The sequence below is a fragment of the Gorilla gorilla genome, chromosome 1 (assembly GCF_029281585.2).
Source record: "Gorilla gorilla gorilla isolate KB3781 chromosome 1, NHGRI_mGorGor1-v2.1_pri, whole genome shotgun sequence".
Taxonomy (NCBI): domain Eukaryota; kingdom Metazoa; phylum Chordata; class Mammalia; order Primates; family Hominidae; genus Gorilla; species Gorilla gorilla.
The window spans coordinates 37123120-37147666 of NC_073224.2; the positions used below are offsets into that span (position 1 = coordinate 37123120).

A 24547-nucleotide genomic window follows, 5' to 3' on the forward strand; every position below is an offset into this window, starting at 1 on the left:
TAATGGCTGGGTTGTTTTAGGAAGATTTCGACCCTCCTGAGAGATTGGCCTCGCACCCCAGACTTCATTTCCTACTAAAAACTGCATAAACAGAATCTTTAGCCAAGATTCCTCTCCCTCGCCTCCTCAACCTCCACCCCACCCTGAGTTTTTCATCAGAGACAAGAGCTTCCCAGTGCCATTGGCCCTTCAAGGATTCTAGAATGTTCACCCTGATGGATCACTCCCAGGGACAAAAGTGGTAACTGGAGTAAGGTAGGGAGAGAATTCCCCAGAAGGGTGATCCCTGTAGAAATGTCCTCTGGGGGCTAAGCCAGCAAGCCCACAGCCCTTGCAGGTGTGCATAGATGTTGTGTGTGCTGTGGTGTGTGTGTGTCATATGTATGTGGTATGTGTGAATGGTATGTATATAGCATGTATGTGGTATGAGTGTGTGCTGTGTGATTGTGTGGAGTGTGTGCGGTATGTGCATGGTGTGTGAATGGTGTACTGTGTGTGTACTGTATGATGTGTGATGTGTGTGGTGTGCACATATGGTGTGTGGTGTGTTTGGTGTGTGTGGTATGTAATATGTGGTATGCATGTGCTTGTAGTATGTGTGCTGTGTGTGTGGTATAAATGTGTGTGATATATATGTGTGGTGTGTATTGTAGTGTGTATAGTGTGTGTAGTGTGTGATGTGCATGATATGTAATACATGATGTTCATGTGTGTGGTGTGTGGTGTATATGTGTGCATGGTGTGTATGTGGTGTATGTAAGTGTAAGTAGCATGTGTATAGTATATGTGTGGGAGATGTATGTGGTATACAGTGTGTAGTGTATGACTGATGTGTAATGTGTGTATGTGTGTGTACATGGTGTATGTGTATTATGGTATGTTGTATGTACATGGTGTGTACATGTGTTGTATACCTGCTGTGTGTGTGTGGTGTGTATGTGTGGTGTGTGTGCATGGTATGTGTAGTGTATGTGTTATGTGTGAGTGGAGTATGTGTGTGGTATGTGGTATGTATATGTGTGTGGGTGGTACATGTGATGTGTATGTGTGTGGTATATACATGATGTGTGAGTGGAGCATGTGTGTGCTATATATGCATGTGTGTGGAGAGTGTGTGTGTTGTGTATGTGTGTATGGTGTGTGTATGTGGCATGTGGTGTGTATGTATGTAGTGCATGTGTGTGTTGTGTGTGTGTGGTGTGTGATGTATGTGTGTGGTATGTGGTGTATGTTTGTGTGGCATGTGGTGTGTATGTGTGTGGCGTGTGTGTGTGTGGTATGTATGTGTGTGGTGTATGTGTGTGATACGTGGTGTGTATGTGTGTGGCATGTGGTGTGTATGTGTGTATATGTGGTGTGTATATGGGTGTGTGTGTGAGGGGAGGAGGGGTACTCTGGTCCAGGTACCGCTCTCGGGGTCTCACATGCTCCTCTTGCACAGGTGGGAGCCCCAGTCCAGGCCACTGCTGGTCTGGTTCTCTTTCTCTCCGTGACCTATAGAGCAAGGTGGAGGGGTAGGAGGGGGACACCCAGTGAAGGGTCCTTTGGCCTTGTAGTTTCTTAGAGGCTTCTTCTGGGAACATGTACTGGGAGCTGGGGTGGGTCCTGCACCTGCATGGGACCATTTCCCTTCGTGGGCCCACAGACAACTGTTCCCCACCACAGAGGGAAGGAGACGCACAGGGCCTGGGCCTTCTTCTCTGAGAACACTCTCAAGCAGAACTCGCCGTCTTTGAAGGGCTCAAATGTGGACGGCACCACCAGGTACTCCCCAGGGGGCAGCTGGGCCCGGCCAGAGACCTCCCGCAGGTTGACGTAGGTGCTGGTGCGGGCTGAGGGTTGGTAGGCCAGGAAGAAATCCCGGCCCAAGTGTGCGTCCGTGTGACTCTCCAGCTGCACAAAACAATAAGCAGAGTCAATTTCTTGTTAAATCCTGGAAGATGAGAGCCCAAGAGTTCAGCTTTATTGTGCTGATTTAGGAATTATTGATTTTTACCATTGCACCAAGAATCAGGAGGCCGCGGATTCTGCTGTGAACTCACTGTATGTCAATCATCAAGTGTATTTTGAGTGCCTTCTGGGTGCCAGGCCCTGTTTGAGGCATTGATCTTGACTGTGTGACCTTGACCTCTGGGCCTCCCCAGTTAAACGAAGGTTGAGAGACAGGGTCTCTAGTGTGCGCTCAGCTTCTCTCTGGATATTTTTCCTCTCTAATCCAATAGGCTCTTTTATTCTGCAGCTGTCTCTGGGAGTGTGGCATTGACCTTCCCAGTACAGGCCCAAGGCTGGAGAAAAGAGCTTAAATCCTAGTCCTCAAGCAAAAGCTGCCACAAAAACTTGTTCACCTTTGACTATCTGTGAAAACTGCTCTGCAAAGAGACTAGGATGGTCAGTCCGGGAACCCAGGGAGGCAGCTCTAAAAGGGACAGGCAGAGGGGGCGGCCACAGCTAGGCCTAGTCTGGGGTCCCCCCAGCCTCCCCAGGGCCTCGACTCTCCTCAACAGGCGACGATGCTCTCCAGGACCCACTTATTTGTTGCGGGGAGGTGGGAGGCTGTTGGTGCATGACACAGGTTAATTAGTGACTGCAGAGTGCTTCCAAAACACAGGTGCCAACGTTATTATTGTTGTAATTAAGCCTCCCCATAGCACTGTGTCTTTACCATCAATCTTCATCAAGATGCCTGTGACAGAGGCCAGGTGCTGATACACTGCAAGGGCTGTTAACTTCTGTGTGACCCAGAGCTGAAACGTCCACCCCAGAGTGGACAGTGTTCACTCTTGGTCATCAGACCCTCTTTGGATTACAGATCTGCTAAGCAAAGAAGGAAGCAGGCCACCTGCCCCCGCTACCCTAGTCAGGACTCCACATAGAGCCCCCACACAGTCCCCACTAACCCGGCCACTAGGGTGCCCACAGTCCTTGAGATTCTCCCTAAAAATGCTTACATTCTGGGCAGGAGAATGCTGGTGGTGTGGCCAGCGAGGATGTGACCAAGGCCCTACATGTCATGAGTTAAAGGTCATTCTTGCCATACCTGATGGTAGCAAAGGGAGGATACGGGGCACTGGCAGGAGAAAGCACTCAGGAGAGTTGAAGTAAGGAAGCTACTCTAATTTGTCTTGGGTTGGGAAGGGGGCAAACTGAGTTCCAGCAAGAATCCAGGGGTGGAGCAGGTTAGAGAAGTCTTATTTGGGGGCCAGAGTGGGAATTGGAGGACACCGAGGCAAGATCTAGGTAAGACTCTGTCCTACTAGGGACCCCAAGTAAGCAGGTGCCACAAGGTCCCTGGCCCCCACATCTGCCCTTGACATAGCTCAGCTCAGTTACAGGATGGAGGTTGGGCAGGTTTAACTAAGGGTGGTTCTCAGTGTGGGATCAGGATCAGCAGGAGCACCCTAGGGTAACTTGTTAGAATGCAAATTCTCAGGCCCCACCCTAGACTGAAAGAATCAAAAACTCCAGAAGCAGGGCCCAAAAATCTGTGCTTCAACAAGCCCTCTAGGGGATTCAGAAGCACATTCTAAGTTTGACAACTGTTGTCCTGAAGGCCCCCCGGCACTCGTAGAGCACAGGATCCAGGGTGACACATTGAGGGCATTGTGAGGTGCTGCTGGAGAAAGCTCCATTGTGTGTACATGTCACCTCTCTCTCATATAAATGGGGCATTTCTGATGGGAACCACCATCACCCAGACTTAAATCAGCTTTGGTTTTAATTATTTTCCAGTAGTAATGAGGTAGGAGGTAGGACTCAACTCCCAGCAGGACGCTGGACCAAATGGAGCACTAGTTGAAACAGGGAAGAGGTGAAAGCACCTCTCCATGAGACATACCCACCAGTGTGCCCTATCAGTTTACTGTTGCCTTGGCAACATCCAGAAGTTACTGCCCCTTTCCATGGCAACAACCTGACAACCCAGATGTTAACATTCTTTTTCTAGAAATTTCTGCATAATCTGCCCCTTAATTTGCATATAATTAAAAGTTGGTATAAATATGAGTGTGGAACTGCCTGTCAGCTGCTACTGTGGGCTCACTGACTATGAGGCAGCCCTGCTCTGCAAGGACCTCTGTTGCTGCTCTACCCTGCCACTTCAATAAAAGTTGCTAACACCATTGGCTGATCCTTGAATTTTTTCCTGGGTGAAGCCAAGAACCCTCCCAGGCTAAGCCCCAATTTGAGGGCTCACCTGCCCTGCACCAGTAAGAGGTATTTGCTCTAAACCATTCACTTCCTTGTCTGTTCCCTCTGTAATCAATAACATGCACTTTGTGAGCCAAGGGCAGATGGACCAGTAATCTGCAGCCTTGGACCAAGGCATACACTAGAGCTGATGAATTGAGCCTTGCTGGCACATGCTTCATGGCTAGCCAAGCTTGAAAACCCAGAAGAACTGGGGTAAAGCTGAGCAGGGTGGATGCACCTATACATAATTAGTGCAACTGACACCAGCTAGAGGAAGCTCAGATAGAACACTGGTTCTCAACCTTGGCTGCCCATTGGAATCACCTTGTTCAGACCACCAGGGGCATGGGGAAAAAGGTCACCACTGTTCCTTCCATAAGGGCCTGACAGATGGGACTTGCAATGGTCCTCACCCACTCTCAGAGCTACCAGCCTACTCATGTGGTTTGATTCATGACTGGATCATGTGAGAGCTGTGGAACAACCAGCTTCTATCACAGGAAACAGACGCTGCTGGCTGCCCATCCTGAAGGCAGCCAAGCTATTTCTCACCAAAGGAAGGAATCTCTGTCAGCACTCACATACCTCCTTGGGAACCTGTGGGGCAGAAGAAAAGAGCAGGTCACCTGAGAGCTCCAAGGTCCTCCTTCTGCTCCTTTTCCTCTCTCCCTATGTCTTGCAAACAGACTGTGCAGTCCTGGGGCAACTGAGGAGACATTTGTGCTAAAGTGAGAAGCCAGTCAGCATTTCTGAAACTGGAACACTACTGATGAATTTCAAGGCCATCTATAAATAGGATCCTAGAAATCTGGTGGGGGCCCACCAGATTTCTAGGTTCTACTTTCTTATTTTCTAGTTGTAGAATCTACCAAGATCTCAAATTATTCAGGAGTAATAGCCTTGGGGTTTCAATGAGAGCTAATCTCTTCTTCAGACCTATGGACCTGGTGTCCAAGATCAAGAGCTTGACCAGAGTGGGGGAATCTCACTCAACCTGAGCCATAGTTTATTCTGCCCTTGGCTATGGTGAAATGGTTCAAGAATAGGCACGTGACCCAAGCTGAGCCCATCAGAGACTTACTTCTCTGGGATTTCTGAATTGGAACTAACAGAAGGGGCTCCTTTCTTAATGCTAGTGATATTAGGGAATGAAGAAATCTAGACTAGCACAATGTCATCAGCACTAGAGAGGAGATGTGGAGAGAAAGAATCCTGGTAGTATCCAAGTCCCTTGTCCCAAGCCTTCATCTCCTTCCCTTAATTTGGTTTCATGAGCTGGTACACTCTTTTCACTAGCCTAGCTTGAGTTAGGCTCTATTATATGCAACTGGAAGTGTTGACTCCCACAAGAGAGTAGCTCTCAGATCCAGAGTAGAAGCTTTCCCATGCCTGGAGTTCCTATGCCAGGCTGGAGAAGAGGATTCAGACCCCGTAATTTGTCCCTTTCCATTCTTTGTCCCTGACACATAGGCCCTTTTGACCAGAAGACCATCCATCATTTGTGGTTTAGGTCTATAGTCAACTGCCTATAACTCTGAGAAACAACAATATCACGGAAAATGTGTATCAGCTGGCATGCTCACTTCTGGAGCCCCCATGGGTCATTGGCAGCAGAAGTAGAAGAGTCCAGGGTCACAGTCATTCCTCTGATTTTGAGTGTAGAACCAAAATCGCCCATGCAGAGGCCTCACAAGTATCTTCCTGTCAGCTCCTGGCCTAATAACCTTTACACACCCTTGGCAGGGGCTTGCCCAAACACATGGGCCATCTTTCCACAAACAACTTGACCACCTCTGCTGCCATCAATATGCTCCAGATCCACCCTACCAAGAATCACCCAGCAGAAACTGAGCCAGGCAGGTGGGGCCTCTTGGTGGCACAAATCCAGAGCAGCGAGGTAAGGGAGCAGGCCTTAGCCACTGCCCATGGGTGGATGGAAAGAAACAGTCATCTTTGAAATGCAGGATCCTGACTGCAAATGACAGGCTGGCCTGGCATCACTGCAGGAAGATAGAGGGGAGAGAGAGGAGGCCAGACAAGGAGGGCTCTTTAGTCTTTGGAGGCACCTGGCTGCTTCTCAGTCAGCAGCAGGTTTTCATCCTCAATCCAAACTCCAGTTAAAGCAAGAGGAGGGAGATACAGGAATAAGAATATGGCACCCACTCCCTGCAACCCCAGCTACTCCTTATAACCCCAGCTACTCCTGATACCCTCTTAACCTGACTTTTAAACTGTTTTCACTTATGGATGTCGTGCTCTAAATTATATGCCTGTGGCCAGATATAGAAGGACCACAGATCACATACACTGGAATATTTTATAAGCAGCTATAATTTGATGACTAAAAAACTGATATGCTTTATATATTATTTATGAGTGCAAATGTCATGCCACACAAAGCTATTTCAGTCCCTTTGAAAGAATGCTTTGCTGGTCTGGTTATATAAGGTAGGCCTGGCTGAGTGCAGTGGCTCACGCCTTTAATGCCCTCACTTTGGGAGGCCAAAGCGGGTGGATCACCTGAGGTCAGGAATTTGAGACCAGCCTGGCCAACATGGGTGAAACCCCATCTCTACTAAAAACACAAAAATTAGCCAGATGTGGTGGCGCGCACCTGTAATCCCAGCTACTCAAGAGGCTAAGGCAGGAGAATTGCTTGAACCTGGGAGACGGAGGTTGCAGTGAGCCGAGTTCACAGCACTGCACTCCAGCCTGGGCGACATAGTAAGACTCTGTCTCAAAAAAAAAAAAAAGGTAGGCCTGATGGATGAAGAACTGAGTAGCCCATCCTGCAGCCATGCCCACCTACTATTGACTCTCCAAAACCATCACTTAACTTTCAAGCTGCCAAGAAATGTCCTTCTGGCTGGAATGTTCTCCCTTGAAATCCAGCTCATCTTTCAAGGTTCTCATGAAAATCTCCTCCTCCATGAAGCTGAGGTGAGCCCAGCCCATTGTGTCTGGTCCCCATCACAGCAGATCTGATCTGCTCTGTTGCCAGTGGAGTGTGCATCTCACTTTCCACTTCAGATTGTGAGCACCTTGAGGGCAGTAACTATGTGATAATCCTCCATGTCCTCAGCTTTCAGCACAGCACCCGGCACATAATAGATGCTCACTACAGTTTGTTGAATTGATGTGCATACACTAAGTGCCTAATCAGGTTTTTATCTCTTCAAACAGAGTCTGGCTTTGTGCTACTTACATTCTAGGCGGAGATGAAAGAGCCACACTGGAGTAGAATTGGAGCTTATTTATTTGCAATTCCTTTCTCCTGCCATCAATTAGCAATTATTTTCCAACTCCATTCTTCAACATAAAATATACTCGCATGCTCGTGCGTGTGCACACATGCACATATACACCCTAAACTCTAAAGCCCTAAATTCCAGAATATGAGAAATAAAGTGTGGGGTGCAGATAGGATCTCAACCATTGCACTATTTCCTTACTGGTTTCTTATTACAATATTTTTTTCATACATTAATTTATACTGAGATATTGGGCCACCAGACAGCTCTTGGTCTTCCTGATTAGAATTGTATTTTTCCCAAGAAATTCCTTTAATAAAATTGGTTTAAAAATGACCACCATGAGCCCCGCTGGAATTTGCTATAAGGAGTCTTTGCCTGTATAAAAAAGTGGATTCCAATTTGCTTCTGGCTAGACTTGTCAAGACGCAAAGGTCTTGCTTTAACATATCTGTGAGGCTGTTAAGTCTGTAGAGGGGTGGCTGCCAGGAAAACTGGCATATTAGTCAGGGACTGCAGCATGAGCCCAGAGCCAGCTGTATTCCAGAGTTCAGAGACACCAGAACTGAAAATGGGCATGTGGTTTCCATCACCCCACCTCATGCCCTGTGTGCTCCAGGTGTCTCAAGGCCTCCCAGGGAATAGTTGTCTTTGGCTCCCATATCCAGCCTCCTTCCCTGACTCAGTGATGCCCCTCATCCTCCTTGTGCCACCTCAAGTGCCTTATGCCCCCATGTTCTTGGCTCTTGTCCCTGGGGAAGCCTGTACTTGGAGAAGAGTCTAATGAACACGTGTACACTGAGCCCTCAATGACAGGCAAAGGTTAATGTATCACACATCTCAATGTTAACAGCAGAGACTTAAGCCATAGGAATGAATCTCTAATTGTGGAATTCAGGCCTCAGTAAGGCCACTGGGAGAGGTATATAGAGGAGCAAGGACGCTTCTCAATTAGGAATACTCCAGCAATAGGAAAGATGTGCTACAATGACTGGCCAAGATATTCAGCCCCAAAACATCAAGCGTATAATGGAGGACAAACCCAGCACAGCAGTACCTGGTAGACGGCATAGCCGATGCTAAGCATGCCTTGTCCTATCCGCTTCCGCCGCCTGCGATTTTTCTGCATCAGGCCCAGCAGCACTGTACAGCAGGGTTCACTGATGCTCTCCTCCTGGTCCTCATCCACTTCATCCAAATGGATTTTGAACTGGGGATTGGTCCAGTAAGTGGCTGGAAGTCACCCAGGTGATGGTGGTTCCCCACGTAGTGGGTGAGGAGATGAAGAAGAATAAAGTAAAAGGGAAGAAACTTGATCATCCTAATGAATGCACAGCTCCGTCCAAACTGTGCCTAGTAAGCAGGCCTCAGAAAGTGTTCTTTACAAGGTGTTCAGGCATTTCCTCCTACCTTCCTACACATCCACACACACAGACATACTGCATCGCATTTGGAAATGTGTGCTTGTCCATTTGATCAACCAGGAGCCCAGAAGTGCTTGATTGGGAATATTCAGGATCACATGATCCAAGGGCTAAACTGGGCAGCACTGCCTCCAAGTCTTCCTGGGGAAAGACTTAACATCACCTTGCTCTCAGCACTTGACCTGTGAAGGCAAACCCACCTTCCGGAGGAAGGGAGATCTCTGGGTAAAAACCATGTCCCCAGGACAGTAGAGGAGAAAGTCCCTGAAGAGACTAGCTACCAAAAAGGTCTCTCCATGACACTATTAAGACAACTGCTCTTGCCATCTGATTGACACCTATTCTCCCTCTGAGAGGGCCCCAGCTGCAGAGCACAGCCTGCGGCACCCCTGAGAACTAATCTGCTGTCCATCACCCCAGGGGCCTCACAGGATGGCTTCAGTGTTGCAGCCCACTGACGAGATACACTTTCTTCAAGAGTAAGTCATTTAATAATGCATGAGGAATCACAATTGGCAATTAAGAAGCAGTCCTGCCACACCACGTATGGATATTGAAAAAGACTCCTTCATTTCAAAGATGGCTTTTTTTAAATCTCTCAGAATAGTAAGTACACAAGCCAAGGCACGGAGAGATTAAAAGGATCATCCAAGGATATGCAGCAAGTCTATGACAGAGTCCAGTGGCAGAGCAAAATTGCAGAAGACACGCCTGACAGGTGTCTCCACTCTAGGGCCTCAAAAATTTCAATAATGATGTGCCCGGGAGGAAAAAAGAAGTGGAAGGGCATGGGATTTTTCCTTACATCCTTTAAAGAAGAGTCTAACTTGGAAAATAACAAGGCATTCACAGGTGACCAAGAGCCATTGATTATCACTTTTCTTTACAGTAGGTTTACTTATTCAATTCCACCTTCCCAGAATCCCCACTTCCAGTTTTTTTTTTTGGGGGGGGGGTTGTTTGTTTTGTTTTGTTTTTTGTTTTTTTGTTGCTGTGTTTTGTTTGTTTGTTTGTTTGTTTTAGGGCTCAAGTTTATGGATTTTAAAGTCGGATATCTGTGGATCCCATAGGAGACAGAAAAAAAATCTGTAATCGCCTATACTTCCATCACTACCAAAGGGCAGGAACTACCCATGTCTTCCTGACAGCTAGTTGGTAGCATGGATGGGACTGTGATTTGGTGCGTGCAGATACCTTGGGCACCCCCTACAGTTCTGAGCTCCCAAAATGATCCATGCAAATTTCCTCCACATTTTCTAAGAGCTTGCTAATGGTGAGCATATTTTAATTTCTCCCAAATGCAACATTACTGCAATCCATACATTTTTTGTTTACTCCTTAACAGTACTGGAGGAAGAGAATGGGCCATAAAAATAATACTCCCCTTTATATAATGCTACACAGTTTACAAAGTGCTTCCCTACACACTCTGTGTTCCAAGGCTTGCAGTGACCCAGTAAGGTTGGAAGGTCGAACCCCATCTAGAGGACTAGGAAACTGAAGCTCAGAAGAGGGAAATGCCCTTCCCAGGGTCTAAATCAAACAACAAGGGCAGGATGTGGACCCCTTTCCTTCCTCTCTGTTCAGCACTCTGGTCACAGCTGCCTGAACTGGGAGCTTTGGGTTGGATGGGCGATGAAAGAAGAGAGAACTTGTCAAGACCCAGCACTGCACCCAGGTGGGGTTTTATTCTAATGCTGCTTCCCTAGCTCTGAGCACAGCCCTGCAGTGAGCTCTGTCATGAGAAGAAAGTGACTGGCCCTGCCCCATGCGCTTACAGTCTAAGTCAATCAACAGATCAACAGCAAACCAGGCAGGGAACGTGGGGAGCAGGAGGTGAAAAGTAGAGAGAGCAGGATTTGCTTTTCTTCATTTCTCCTTAGAGATGTGGGGCTGTTTTCCTGAGTTTCTTCATCAGGTGCTGCCTCAGCTGATTCAACCTAGGAGGAGCCTACACAGGGACACATTAGTGATCTTCTGCGAGCCAGGAAAGCTTCCCACCTTTCACCAGGTGAGGACCCAGGGTTAGTGTGGAGGCCATGCTTTGCACCATGCTATCTCCACCAGGGACTGAGTCCCCATGACATGCATGCCCTGTGTGTGGCCATCACGGCCCACGCTGTCTTTGTCCCTCCACCTCCAACTCAGGCACAAACACACAGTGAAACAGCAGCTCTAATGGATGCAGTCTATTGAAACAGCAGATGTTGTACCCGTGTTCCCCTAGCGCACCATCAGCCACTCTATCCCAGAGGTCAGCGGGGTGACTGTTAGCCAGCTGGGTCGGGGGAGGGGAGTGGGGAGGAAGGGGCAAAAGCCCAAGGGAAGAACAGGAGGCCTTAGCATAAGGTGCCAAGAGCAGGGTTAGTGTGGAAAGCACGTCCTTTGGGGGCAGGGCGGGTGGGTGAAACAGGGATGGTTTGAACACATGGTTCAGGCTGCAGCTGAGCGGCTGCAGAGCCACTGCCCACCCTCACAACCCTGGCCTCCAAGCCCTAGGGAGAAGCAGGGCCTCCAGAGGGTGCCCAGAAGTCAAAGAACAAAGTCCAAAGGCCTTATCCAAAGATTAACACATAGGGCTGGGCACGGTGGCTCACAACTGTAATCCCAGAACTTTGGGAGGCCGAGGTGGGTGGATCACTTGAGCCTAGGAGCTCAAGACCAGCCTGGGCAACATGGTGAGACCCTGTCTCTACAAAAAATTCTTTTAAAATTAGCCAGGCATGGTGGTGCATGCCTGTGGTCCAAACTACTAAGAAGGCTGAGGTGAGAGGATCACTTGAGCCCGGGAGGCTGAGGTTGTGATGAGCAGAGATCGTGCCACTACACTCCAACCTGGGCAACAGAGCAAGGCCCTGTCTCAAAAAAACACACAAAATAGCAACAAAAAATTACATAAAGTGACCCAGCTCAGGGAGGATAAGCTGGAGAAGGTTGGGCCGAGGCAGCCCTTCACCTTACCTGGGTAGTTCTGGCAGCCCCCAGCTGTGGAGCCCCGGGTCCAGCGGCCGTTGAACAGGACCAGGTTCCATTTGTGCACCTCCTCGCTACTCAGAGAGTCCGGGGACAGGTTGCAGATCTCCAACCGAGAGAACTGCCTCACGAAATCTGAAAGTGACATCCTGGGGCAGAGGCACCAGAGGGCTCTCAGTGAAGAGGGCTGGGTTGTGATTAAAGACACGCATACTGGGCATGGGAAGGAGCCGTGGCACAGGCCCTAGAGGCCATGGGCTAGCTTGATCTTTCCTACAGCACACTGATACAAACACGCAGAGACAACAGTCCACATTCTTCACTAGCGCTGGCTTCTTGGCTCTTACAGAGAGCCCCCCACACATATCTTAACAACCAAGCAAAGGATCTGAACTGTAAACTGCAAAAGACCCCAGGAGGTCATCTCAACAAAGCCTCTGCCTCTAGATTGGGTTAAGTCTAAGCTCACAAGAGGTTTCTTTCTGTTTAATTCTGAGTGATGTCCAGCTAAGCCGTACCATATTCAAAGAGTATCCTTATTATCTTCCTTAGCTCACTAGCAAAGGAAGTTCTCCCATATTGATGGTAGGTAAATCTTAGCTTAAAGAGACAGAAGCAGTGCTCTCAGTTCATTGGAAAGATAGTAGAACTGAGAAAGACAGGCTGATAGCTAGGCCAGGTTGAGGGCCCAGATATCATGGTTTCAGTGCTTTAGACGTGCTGGTATAGAGGTGGAATTATACCAGGACAAAAGGAGAAGAATGAATTCACCATGGTCAGGAACCATGTCGCCTTCCTGGAAGACCCAGAGACCTAGAGTTCACATCAGAACTGAAAATGGACCCATCACCAATGGGACAGTGCTTCAGCAGAAAACTCTCTCACCAGAATTCTCCATCCTCAACTTTCTTGTCCAGTTCTTCCTTCCGCCGGGGGTCTATGTGATTCCACTCTGGTGCACTGAGGGGAAAACAAGCAGAGATGCTCGCTCCTGAGAGGTTCTACACACAGGGCAAGCTGTTTACTGCAGCTAAGCTTCCCCCTAAGAGCCAGAAACAAAATACCAAAAGCACTGCAGGCAGACAGAAAGGCAGAATGGACAGTGTGGGGTGAGCACACTGTCTGGGGAAGGGACACAGACCCAGGACACGGACTCCATGGGCACTAGCAGGATGGCCTTGGACATGTGACAGGAACATTATGGCTCAAACATTATGCTCTAATTTTTACTCTCTAGGGCAAATTTGACATTTCTAATTAAGACTCCCAGGCCCCTGTTTGCAGGAATGGGGAGGCCCAGGAGAGAACGTGGATGAGTTCTTGTCACTAGAAAGGCAGGCACTCCAGTACCCATTAGTCACTTATCACTCTGGTTTATCCAGCAGTCTGGGATGAATATGCTGACAGAGTCTAACCAGCTCTGGGGACATGGACAAGGTTCACTTCCTTACACCTGCGAGAATGATCATCCAGCCCAGTTTTACGGCAATTCCCCAGAAGTAATGTCACCCTATGAGACCTCCTGCTGGTGGCCTTTCAAGGGCAATATCTATGCACTTTGTTTGAATGCCATCTCCAGCTTCCTGACCTTTACGAAGTTAGGTTTTCCTGAAATATGTATGTGACATCTAAGTAACAGAGCAGTATCAAGATCCATCTTTAAAAAAAAAAAAAATCCCTGCCTGAATACCTTCAGCAAAACCTAAGCACCTTCTCTCCCCAGCATAAGAGCTGGGGCACACTCCAGCCCAGCCTCTCCCTCCAAGCTAGGCTTTAAGACCCCAGGGGTCAGCACAACAATTCCCAGGGCCTCTTAAATTCATTGAAACATTAATTTGATTAAAACCAAATCTCAGAATGTGCTTGTTATAAACAAAGATTAGTGCAGGAGTTGGAAAATTCCAGATCTGACCTACTGCTCCAATTTCTTTTTTTTACTTTTTTTTTTTTTTGAGTAAAATCTCACTAATCCCTGGGCTGAGCTTAGGGATGTTGCCTTAGAGATTCGGCACCCTCCTTCTCCAATAGCTGATATATATAATTATCCCAGGTTGCATCTCCAGCTGGTAGGGCCTCCAGGACTTGACAGTCACCACCTTCCACCTGCCAGGGAGCGGGGGCTCAGGGAAAGGAGAGAAAGTCAAACAAGCCCTTTGGACAGCTCAGTAGTGGCTTTTGGTAAGAATGGCCCAAATTCAGGGTTTCAATTTCACGTGGCCCTGTCATCCTTTTAGGGAAGTTGGCAGAACTGAGGTTTTGGGTTTTGCTCAATCTTAGGCAGTAGAATGAAAAATCCTTCCTACAGGAGGCTCATGTGTGGCCCTAGAGACACGTGTTTCTTCGTGACACAACCTGAAGGGAGTTACTGCCCCTCTGCGCCGTCATGACATGAGCAGTCATGATGCTGTGATTAAACTTGGCGATGTCCCCTTCGAAAGCCCTGGTGGCATCACAGAGTACCGACAGCACTTGAGGATTAAGGACGTATTGGGAGGGGGCATTATTGCGACCATTTTCATTTCTGGTGGTTCTTTGTCCATGAGACTGGCTAATTATTTTTTTTTAATGGAGTCTCGCTCTGTTGCCCAAGCTGGAATGCAGTGGCCCAATCTCGGCTCATTGCAACCTCCAACTCCTGGGTTCAAGCGATTTCCAGCTAATTTTTATACTTTTAGTAGAGACGGGGTTTCACCATGTTGGTCAGACTGGTCTCGAACTCCTGAGCTCAAGTGATCCACCCACCTAGGCCTCCCAAAGTGTTAGGATTACAGGCGTGAGCCACTGTACCCAGCTGAGACTGGCTAATTCTAATTCCTCCTCCACACTAACCTGCCTCCGCCAGGCCAGCTGTGCTCACTGGACAGAAACCACCCCATGCTTTCCACCCTCCTGCATCATGGGGACATGGATTCCAGGGCCCAGCTGTCCTGGGACATCACCACCTCTGGCCGACTTTCCCTCATCAGCAGAGAGGCCTGCCCAAGAGGAGTCTCTCCAGTCAGTGATCAAACGTGCCCAGGGTAGGAGTGAGTGCCGCTGCCTCATTCATCACTGCTGCCAGGGCCCGGGGCTTCTAGGGTCAAATTTCATTTTCTCAGCATCCTTGTTTCTTCTTGGTGCTGAGGGGTTTGGCCTTTGTCAGACTGTCCAGTGTTTGTGGAGTGGAAAGAAACAGACTGTGAGTGATCGATTTGACCTTTGGACCAGCACGGTGTGTCAGGTAAAAAATACAAAAACCTTTCAGCGCAAAGCAAAATTCCACAGAGCCGCCAAACTTTCAAATGCCAAAGCAGAAAGCCAGAATCGAAGACTACAGCCCGGTGGTTTTTATTTTGCTTTTCCCAGCCTGGATCCATTTAATGCTCTTTTCTGAACACACTGTGTGATCTGCAGACAGGACGTGCTGCTGAACTCACTGTGACATCGATCTCATTATTGTGTGTTTTACACGACACCCTTCCGCAGAGGGAGAGATGATTGGAGAAGCGGGGGAGAAAAACCTACTCATCGCTCCAGGCTCCCGACCACTCCACTTCACCCCATGGATTCCTGAGTCTGATCAGCTTCTCTGGATGGCCCTGGAAATTCACCTGCAAATTCCACACACAGAAAAGCGACTGAATTACTATGCTCCTGTTGCCTTGCAGGCATGTCTGCACCTGACAGGATCTGCATTAAACTTTTCAAATGTCCCTAAAGGACCACACTTTTATTTTCCTTTAATGCATCTTTTCAGGCTTGGGCCAAGTGTTTTCATAATTTGTTTGAATAAATGAAGTATTTTTCATAATTTGTTTGAATAAATGAAGAGTGAGTCTAGCCCAAAAACAAGCTTACGTCTGCTTTAACTCAGATTTAGATTTTATAGTTGACTAAGATTGACTGAGCTTTTAATACATGAGACCTAATGATAATAAACGCCCTCCAAACAAACACCAAAGCACGGCAGTTAACATTTATTGAGCAGGTGCTACAGATGAGGTGTTGCGCTAAGCATTTTAGATGCTTTATTGCCTCATTTAACACTCACGACAATCCTGAGAAGATAAAGAATTATCTTCATTTCATAGCTCAAAAATCTGAGACTTAAAGAAGTTACATTATCCAAGATTATCTAGTTAGTAAGTGGTGAACGCAGGCCAGGAACTCAGGCAGTCTGTCTCCAAAGCCCATACTCCTAAATCCACATATACTGCTTTCCCCTATTTATTGAACACTCAAGCATAAGCCCCTTGGGCCCCTGCACACACACTGGCATTCACATATACACACACCAACTGTGTAGGCTGTTAGGTCCTCATTGTCTTCATTTCCTGTGTATCCCCCAACTCACCTAGCCCAATGTTTGCACGTACATGTTCAATTCCCATTTATGAGATTAACTTCATTAAAGAGCATATTTGGGCCGGGTGCAGGGGCTCACACCTGTGATCCCAGCACTTTGGGAGGCCGAGGTGGGCAGATCATGAGGTCAGGAGATCAACACCATCCTAGCCAACATGGTGAAACCCCATCTCTACTAAAAATACAAAAAAAAATAATTAGCTGGGCATGGTGGTGCGTGCCTGTAATCCCAGCTACTCGGGAGGCTGAGGCAGGAGAATCACTTGAACCAGGGAGTCAGAGGTTGCAGTGAGCCGAGATCGTGCCACTGCACTCCAGCCTGGTGATAGAGCAAGACTCCATCCGAAAAAAAAGAAAAAAAGAAAAAAAGAAAAAAGAAAAGCGTATTTATGAAACACAAACACATGTAAAGAACATCTGTTTCATTTAACTCTATTTATTTATTTATTTTTGAGATAGGCCCTCTCTCTGCCACCTAGGCAGGAGTGAAGTGGTGCAATCACTGCAGGCTCAACCGCCTGCCCGGGCTCAAGCGATCCTCCCACCTCAGCCTCCTGAGTAGCTGGAACTACAGGCACACCCTACTATGCCTGGCCTATTTCAGTTAAATAAATAACAAGAGGTGGGACATTCATTGCATTTCCCTTTCTGCCTTGGCCATTGGGAAGCCCAAAGCAAAATTAATTTCTCAATTATAGCACTGTCTTCAGCCTGGATTGATGTATTTTACTGTAGTTGTGTGGTTTTATTATGTCTGTTCTTTTAATGGTAAACCACTAGCTGGGTATGGTGGCTCACACCTGTAATTTCAGCACTTTGGGAGGCCAAGGCAGGAGGATGGCTTGAACCCAGGAGTTCAAGACCAGCCTGGGCAACACAGACAGACTCTGTCTCTATGAAAATTTTTAAAAAATTAATAATTAGCCAGGCATGATGGCACTTGCCTGTAGTCCCAGCTACTTGGGAGGCTGAAGCAGGAGGGTCACTTGAGCCCAGGAGGTTGAGGCTGCAGTGAGCCAAGATCACGCAACTGCAGTCCCACCTGGGCAACGGAGCAAGACCCTGTCTCTAAATAAATAAATAAATAAAATCATTGTAAGCCACCTTAAACCCCTTTTGAAAGAAGACACAATGTAGGAAATAAAAATAATGAATGGGCCGGGCGCGGTGGCTCACACCTGTAATCCCAGCACTTTGGGAGGTCGAGGCGGGCGGATCATGAGGTCAGGAGATCGAGACCATCCTGGCTGACACAGTGAAACCCCGTCTCTACCAAAAATGCAAAAATTAGCCGGGCATGGTGGCGGGCTCCTGTAGTCCCAGCTACTCGGGAGGCTGAGGCAGGAGAATGGCGTGAACCCGGGAGGCGGAGCTTGCAGTGAGCCGAGATTGCGCCACTGCACTCCAGCCTGGGCGACAGAGCGAGACTCCGTCTCAAAAAATAAAAAATAAAAAATAAAAATAAAAAAATAATGACTAGTATAGCCCATGTTTTTTCCTCGGGTTGGAGAGTGAGGAATACTTACATGCCTTTCCATGACTCTACCCCACCCTAAAACCTGGGACTACTGCCCCTTTTCCCGTTTTGGGATTTTGTGAGTTCCCACTGTTTTGCCCACACAAACATATTTTTTGGAGGATCTGTAGAATCTAACTGACAATCTCTACAGCTTTCCTGGCTGCATCTAAGGAGAGGGCTTGCATTTAGTTAGAACCTATTGAGCAAAAGCTCAGAGAGGTTATGTTGTCCATCTTCAAGTGAGTAAGAGTCAGAAGAATCTTCTTTTTTTTTTTTGTTTTAGAAAAAAAATTTTTAATTTTTTTGTAGCGATGAGGTCTTACTATGTTGCCCAGGAATGGTCTTGAACTCCTGGCCTCAAGTAGTCTTCCCACTTCAGCCTCCCAAAGTGCTGGGATTACAGGTGTGAGACACCACACCTGGCCAGAAGAGCTGTTCTAATGAGCAAAAGCTAATGCTCATCTGTGGTGTCAGGGGTTCTGTACAGGCGGAGTGCATCCCAACATGGCAGTGAAGCTCAAAAGCCAATTCCAAACCTTCTAGTAGTAATCACCTCTTTCCTCCTGTCGAGATGGCTTGGATTCATGGAAATATTATCACATGTTACCTTCCCCACCTTCCACACAATTTTACCTCTTCGACTCCAGTGACAGAGTACGCATGACTCTTAACCAGCTTCTGGCTGGTGATGGCTTCGGCTTCGGCTGCACTGGAGACCTGCGTAGAGAAGAAAGTCCACTCAGTGGCTGACCCTGACCTCTCAGGGGCCGGCCGTAGAATGCGTTCCAAGGACACACTACACAGCCACTGGGGGCTTCAGTGTGGGACTAGGGGTGCAGGCATGGCTATGAACCTCAGGCAAAGAGTCATCTCCATCCAGACTCCCTCTTTAATTAGGCCTGTAGTTCCGGACCAGTGCAGGTGCCTGCCAAGCCTGGAAGACAATTTACCAGCCTTCAAAATGCCACCAAGAAACTGGGAAGTCATTTATTCTCTGAGAGTGACCCCCAGCTGCCTGAAGAAGGCTAATTCTCCATGCTGATGGCTCTGGACAGGTCCCAGTCCTCCAAGGTTCTCCCTGAGTGGACTCCTCATTACCCTTCCCATTTCCTCAGCACCCCCTCTCCCATGCCCCATACCACCCCTCCACCAAAAACCACATCTCCTGCTGGGGTTTGCAGAGACAGGAAAAAGGGAGGATCTTCTCACTTTGTCATTCACATTTCTAAAATCACCAGGTAAGGACAAGAGAGGAAGACAGGGCAGCCAGAGGGCAGCTGGTCACAGGAGCCCGAGGTGGTGACAGGACCTCAGGGCTGGGGGCCTCCAGCCTCTGTTTCCACAGCCACCTTGGAAATCCACACAGCTCAGCCTCCTGTCCAGCCACAATCTCTGGTTTCAGAACTTGTCTTTTCTTCAGGATCTCAAGATCCATCAGGTATCATCAATCATCACATTTGTTTTCCAAAACCTCAAGATTATTTAGCAAAAAGGAGGTAGCAAATGGGGGGCCTCGGATCCAGGGACCCTAGACTATGTTCTCAGGGCCACTCCAGCAGTACTGAAGGGGCTCTAACAACAAGAGGGAAATTGGGGCTCCTGCAATGCAACTAACCCCAGTTCCTACCCACTAATTAGGTCTTCACCAGCCCCTATATGTTCAGGCCTGTGTGTCACTAGACTTGCCTACTAAGCTCCAGACTCTGCTCTGACCCAAAGCCTTCCTAGGCCTCTCTCCCGCTGTCTCATCCCTTCCCTACCACACAAGGGGTGGCGGTGGGGGGAGGTGGGGCAGTAGAGAAGCCATATGCCTCACATCAATGGAGCAGCCCAGCAGAGACCCCGCACGGAGGGCCTTCCGGATGATCTGATATAGATTGGCTGGTGGTTTCTTCAGGTCATAAAACTCAGAGATGCCACCTGTGAAATCCTCAAACCCCTCCACTGTGGAACCTCCAGCGAGAGCCTCATAACAACCATTAAGCCTATTGGAAAAGAAAGAACACATGCTCCATTAGCACCCTCAGCAAGGAGACCCGGGGATTGGGGACCGGGACAGTGCTAGGACATACTGTGGCCTGGAAGATAAAGGAAGGCTCTTTGCCTATTTTGCCTATGGGCCAGGAAGGTGCTTAGGCCACTGTTTTGTGTGCCCAGCTCAGCACTTCACTAGGAATTGACCTCAGCCAACCTCTCTCCAGCCACCCCCTCCTTTACAAAGCCAAGGGCAACCCCTCCAGAGTTGGCCCCAGCTGCCTGGGTTTCTGGGGGCTGGGGGCACAGATGGGGAGAAGGAGAACTTTCCCTCAAGGCTGAGAGGCATCTGCTGAGGCTTGCTGGGAAATAGAACTGGAAAGGAACTGGGGTTGCAGAAAAGGGTATCAGTAAACAAAAGTAATTAAAAGAAACCCAAAGAAGGTTGTGAACATCAAACGCTGGTGAGAAGAAGAATTCCTGAGGAAAGAGCAGACACTTTGTTGAGTTTGGTATCTAGTACATTTGTTTTATTATTCTTCATCATTCTTTTAAACATTTACGTTGACCCAGGAACCTACCTTGGGATTTGAAAGAGGAAAAGCTCAGGCCCAGAAGGGCAGGGAGGCTGGCCCCACCACATACACATTCACCCGAGGCAGAGCTGAGATGCTAACCTCCCCGCCCAGATTTCTGTTTCTCTTAGTTACTGAAAAATGCTCTCTCTCCAGCTCATGGGGGTCTGGATGCTGGGAAAGACGCCATGACGCCCTGAGTTTGGGGTGGGGAGGCAGACGTGGGAGGGACAGGTGAGAGCTTTCAGGGAGGCTCTGGCGTCTCCCAGCTCCTGGCTTCCCCCACTTACTTGGCATAGGCTTTCTCCAGCAGGGCACTCCAGAATTCATTGCCTTGTTCCGAGTGTAGGAAGAGCAGCTGTCCATTCTTGGTGGGCAGCCTGTCGTCAATGACCACCTCCACCCATTCTCCGTACTGCCAGAACTGGGGAGGGGGGACACGGCGGCAGCTCACATGAATAAGCAGATGTGTAAAGGGAGTCCCTCCAGGGGACCTCACGTGGGGACTCTGTGCCATCAGTGTTCGAGTCTTGGCTCCTTAAGAGCAGGACATGTGTCTGCCTTATCTGTGCACATAGGAGATGCCAGATGAACCCGGGAACATCTAGTCCAGGGTCTGCGTTTGTGCATCAGAGAACTTGCCCTGTGCCACCTAGTGGCAGCAGGAAGTGATTCAGACCCACACCTCCCGACCCTCAGTCCACAGTGCTTTCCTGAAGGCCACGTGGCCTAGCGGAGCTGGGAAGAGGATGGATGTGTGGATATTTGGATGGATGCATTAAAGCAGAGGTTCTCAGACTGAAGTGTGCATCAGAGTCACCTAGAGGGATTATTAAGACATAGGTCACTGTGCCCCAGACCCAGAATTTCTGACGCAGTGGACCTGCAGTGAGCCCTAAGAGTACGGAAAGCAGCAACAAAGGGCCGGAGCAGAGCACAGTACCTGAAAGTGAAAGATTCCCGCATAGTTCTCCTGGAAGTCCTGGTCCCTGGGGACCACCCGGTAAAGCAGCTCTTCATTCAGGGTCAGGGAGGCAATGGCAGCCAGAAGCCAGCAGTCACCTGCGCAGTGTCACGGGGGACACAGATTGGTCAGGCCCAGCCTGCAGGGGCCCTGCTTTCTCTGACCCTGTCCCATTCAACCCAGAGTCCACGTCGCCACATTCCCTTCTGAGTCAGGTAGAGTTTCCTCCTCTGGTGCTGGAAATGCACCCGCAGCCATCAGCTTCTCCTGCCTCCTTGGGATTTGTTTACTCGGGAGTGGATCCTCTGCTCCTCCCTGTGGCTGCCCCCTCCCCCACATGCTGATCATTTCCCCACTCCTACACATTCAGCCAGTGGAGTGGAAAAGAAAAGAAGAAAAGAAAAGAAGAGGAGAGAAAAGAAAAGAAAATTAGTCCCTCTGGTCCCTTATTAGCAGCTCTGATTAAGTTGGTTGAGGGAAACATTGAAGCTGTTAACCCAATCTATGATGTGTACGTGTAAGAGTGTGTGTGTGTGTGTGTGTGTTCCTTGCCCCTCCTGACCTTGGATAATGAAGAGCTGGCTCTGCGTGGTCTGTTTACAGTATTGCCTTTTCTTGTTTCAGAGTTCACCAGGAGAGCCTTGATGCCTCATTGCTTAAAGTTCCCTTGAGACACTGCTTAGCATTAAATCATCATAATTTGAGGCAGAAGAAATAAAAGTCAAGAGAGGTTACAAATCCTGGGTTTTGGTGTTGGTCACATTGGAGATTCAAGGAAATGCAGAAGAAAACAGAAAACCCCTTTCTGTGCAAGTTGGGACCCACCACACTGGTGCCACTGAGTGGCACTTCCCTGGGAGGCATCGTTGTCCCTTGCAGTGTCAACTTCAAAAGAAGCAGCACGGGCCCCAGGCACCGCTGCCTACCTTAGCATCCTATGGCGAATCTATCATCCTGGAAGTGACGTAACTTTGCTCACCACTACTTATTTGCTTATTCCACACCAGCTGCTGAGGTCTCAGTGACCTCAAGCGTGCTTTTCATCATGTGAAGGCTATTGCATCTTTCTGGCCTGGTACTGCTTCTTTCCACCTTCACTGTAGATCCCTAGCTCTAGGAGTCTAAGATTTGGTGAACAAGTCCCTGTTTCTCCTATTTATTCCATTCAAACAGCTCCAAAATCCTGCCTGTGCATCTTAGCCTTTATCTTTTCCATATCAAAGATCTGAATCTTTTCAATGTGTGTTCAGATGGAAGGCCCTTCAACCTTTTAGAGACCATCTGTGGACCTTGTCTCACTCTAAGTTTTCTTTTAACACTGTGGCCAGAGCTATATACATATTCTAGGTGTGAACACATTATGGTTTTCTCAGAAAACCTGTTGCCTGAGCAAGCAGTAAGCCAGGAACCCACATCTGAGGAGCCATCATCTCCATCATCACTCAGAATTGCTCCATCACCAGGTCATCCTAGAAAGCCCTGGCCTCTGTCTGCCTGGATCTTTCCCAACAAAGTCATTCATGATCTGACCCCAAATTAATTAATTCCTCTCTCTGTCTCTCCCTCTCTTTCTGTCTGTCTCTCTCTCTCTCTCTCTCGCTCACTCGCTCTCTCTCCCACTCGCTCTCTCTCTCTGTCTCACACACACACATACTCATTTACTTTCTTTTTCTTTTAAGAGACAGGGTCTTGCTCTGTTGCCCAGGCTGGAGTACAGTAGCACCATCATGGCTCACTGCAGCCCCAACCTCCTAGTCTCAAGCAATTCTCCCACCTCAGCCTCCTGAGTCACTAGAACTACAGGTGCATGCCATCATGCCCTGTTAATTTTTTTTTTTCATAGAGACAGGATCCTACTATGTTGCCCAGGCTGGTCTTGAATTCCTGGACTCAAGTGATCCTCCCATCTTAGCCTCCCAAAGTGCTGGGATTACAGGTATAAGCCACTATGCCTGGCCATATTACTTTTTGAAGAGCTTTTCTGATCCAGGAGGCAACCTGCTTCCTGCCTCACTCTCTCACCAGGCTCTGCTTCACAGACAAACACTATCTTCCTAATGGCAACAGGGCTCCTAGGTGAGACTAGACCTGGTAGTCGAGGGAAACAGAGTTGATGTGGATGGGCTGGCATGAGTTATGTTACTTCTCACCAAAGAAGCCTCAAGCAGGGCAGTCTCTCATTAAAAGGCAACTTCCAAAGGTTGAGCAAAATAACACAGTGTCCTCCTCCCACCCAGCTCCTCTCAGCCCATTTTTCTTCTGTGAACACCTGTGATCATGTCACACCCCTGCTCGCAACTGTCCTCCATTGCTCACCAATGAAATACAACCTAACAGGGCATCAACACCCTTTACAATATGACTCCAACCTACTTCTCCAGTCTTTTTCCTATTACACTCTCCGCTATGAATCTAATCTCCCAATCGAACTTGGATATGTACCAAACATACCCTGGTCGTTTTCATTGATGTGATTTTTCTTGTTTGTTCCCTCTGCTTGCAAACTTCTTGCTGAATCTTACCCCTTCTCCATGAAGCTTTCTCTGATACTGCCTACCCTCCAGCCAGAAGTCACCTGTTTTTTGGTATGTGTCCTAAAGACCTTATTTACGCATCTCTTGCAGAGTTATCACAAGCTGCCTCAGATCATGATTTGCACCCAGACTGGCCTCAAAACTCCATTCATGCATCAACTCCTTGGCAGAGCTTTCCTTACCCCTACCCCTGGCCTGTCTTACCAGCGCCAAGCCCTTCCTCCTCACACCTCCCCAGCAAGTTCTAAGGCCACTTGATTACATCTGTTTTTCTCTCTCCCTCATCCCTCTCTGACCTCTTCTTGCAAAGCAGCAATGTGGATTCACTCATCTAGGCATCCCCAGCAGGTGGCTGACACACAGAAGCAGCTCAACGGATGTTTGATGAATAAAAACAAATAAGCAGATGACTACATGAATCAATGAATCATATTTTGTTCTTCTGCAAATCTCCAACAGCATCTTACATATATTTGCACCTCAACTTCCCAAGTCTGTGGGGAAGTGGCATTCAACAAGAATCTGCATCAAACCTGACAGATTTCACTTTCACCAGCATCAGGCAGAGGGAGATAAACAAGGTAAGGCAAGCACAGAAGCCCAGTCCTCTGGGGAGTGAAGGGGGAGACTGCTCTGCAACACCTCTAAAGCAAGTGGCTTCTCAAAGAGATCAGAGCAGCCACATAGCCTTCATTACTGGGCATGGCCCTGGTTCCCTTCCGATGTGAAGGTTCTGGCTCCCGGTCTAAGCTTCTTCCGACAGCCCACCCAGAGCACTCCCTAGATATTACAATTCAAGTC

At 48.3% G+C, this 24547-nt stretch overlaps 1 protein-coding gene across 1 annotated transcript in view; it reads right to left on the minus strand.

Moving 5' to 3' along the window:
• Positions 1-24547, minus strand: part of CAPN8 (calpain 8) — a 73667-nt gene that overhangs the window by 16810 nt on the left and 32310 nt on the right. Inside the window, exons 3-12 of the mRNA XM_031015609.3 lie at positions 21192-21310; positions 20539-20672; positions 19516-19684; positions 18333-18416; positions 15341-15426; positions 12722-12796; positions 11825-11985; positions 8497-8672; positions 4774-4785; positions 1682-1893 (exon numbers count right to left, since the gene is read on the minus strand). Of these exons, the coding sequence (XP_030871469.3) occupies positions 1682-1893; positions 4774-4785; positions 8497-8672; positions 11825-11985; positions 12722-12796; positions 15341-15426; positions 18333-18416; positions 19516-19684; positions 20539-20672; positions 21192-21310 (1228 nt within the window). The remainder of the gene's footprint in view (positions 1-1681; positions 1894-4773; positions 4786-8496; positions 8673-11824; positions 11986-12721; positions 12797-15340; positions 15427-18332; positions 18417-19515; positions 19685-20538; positions 20673-21191; positions 21311-24547) is intronic.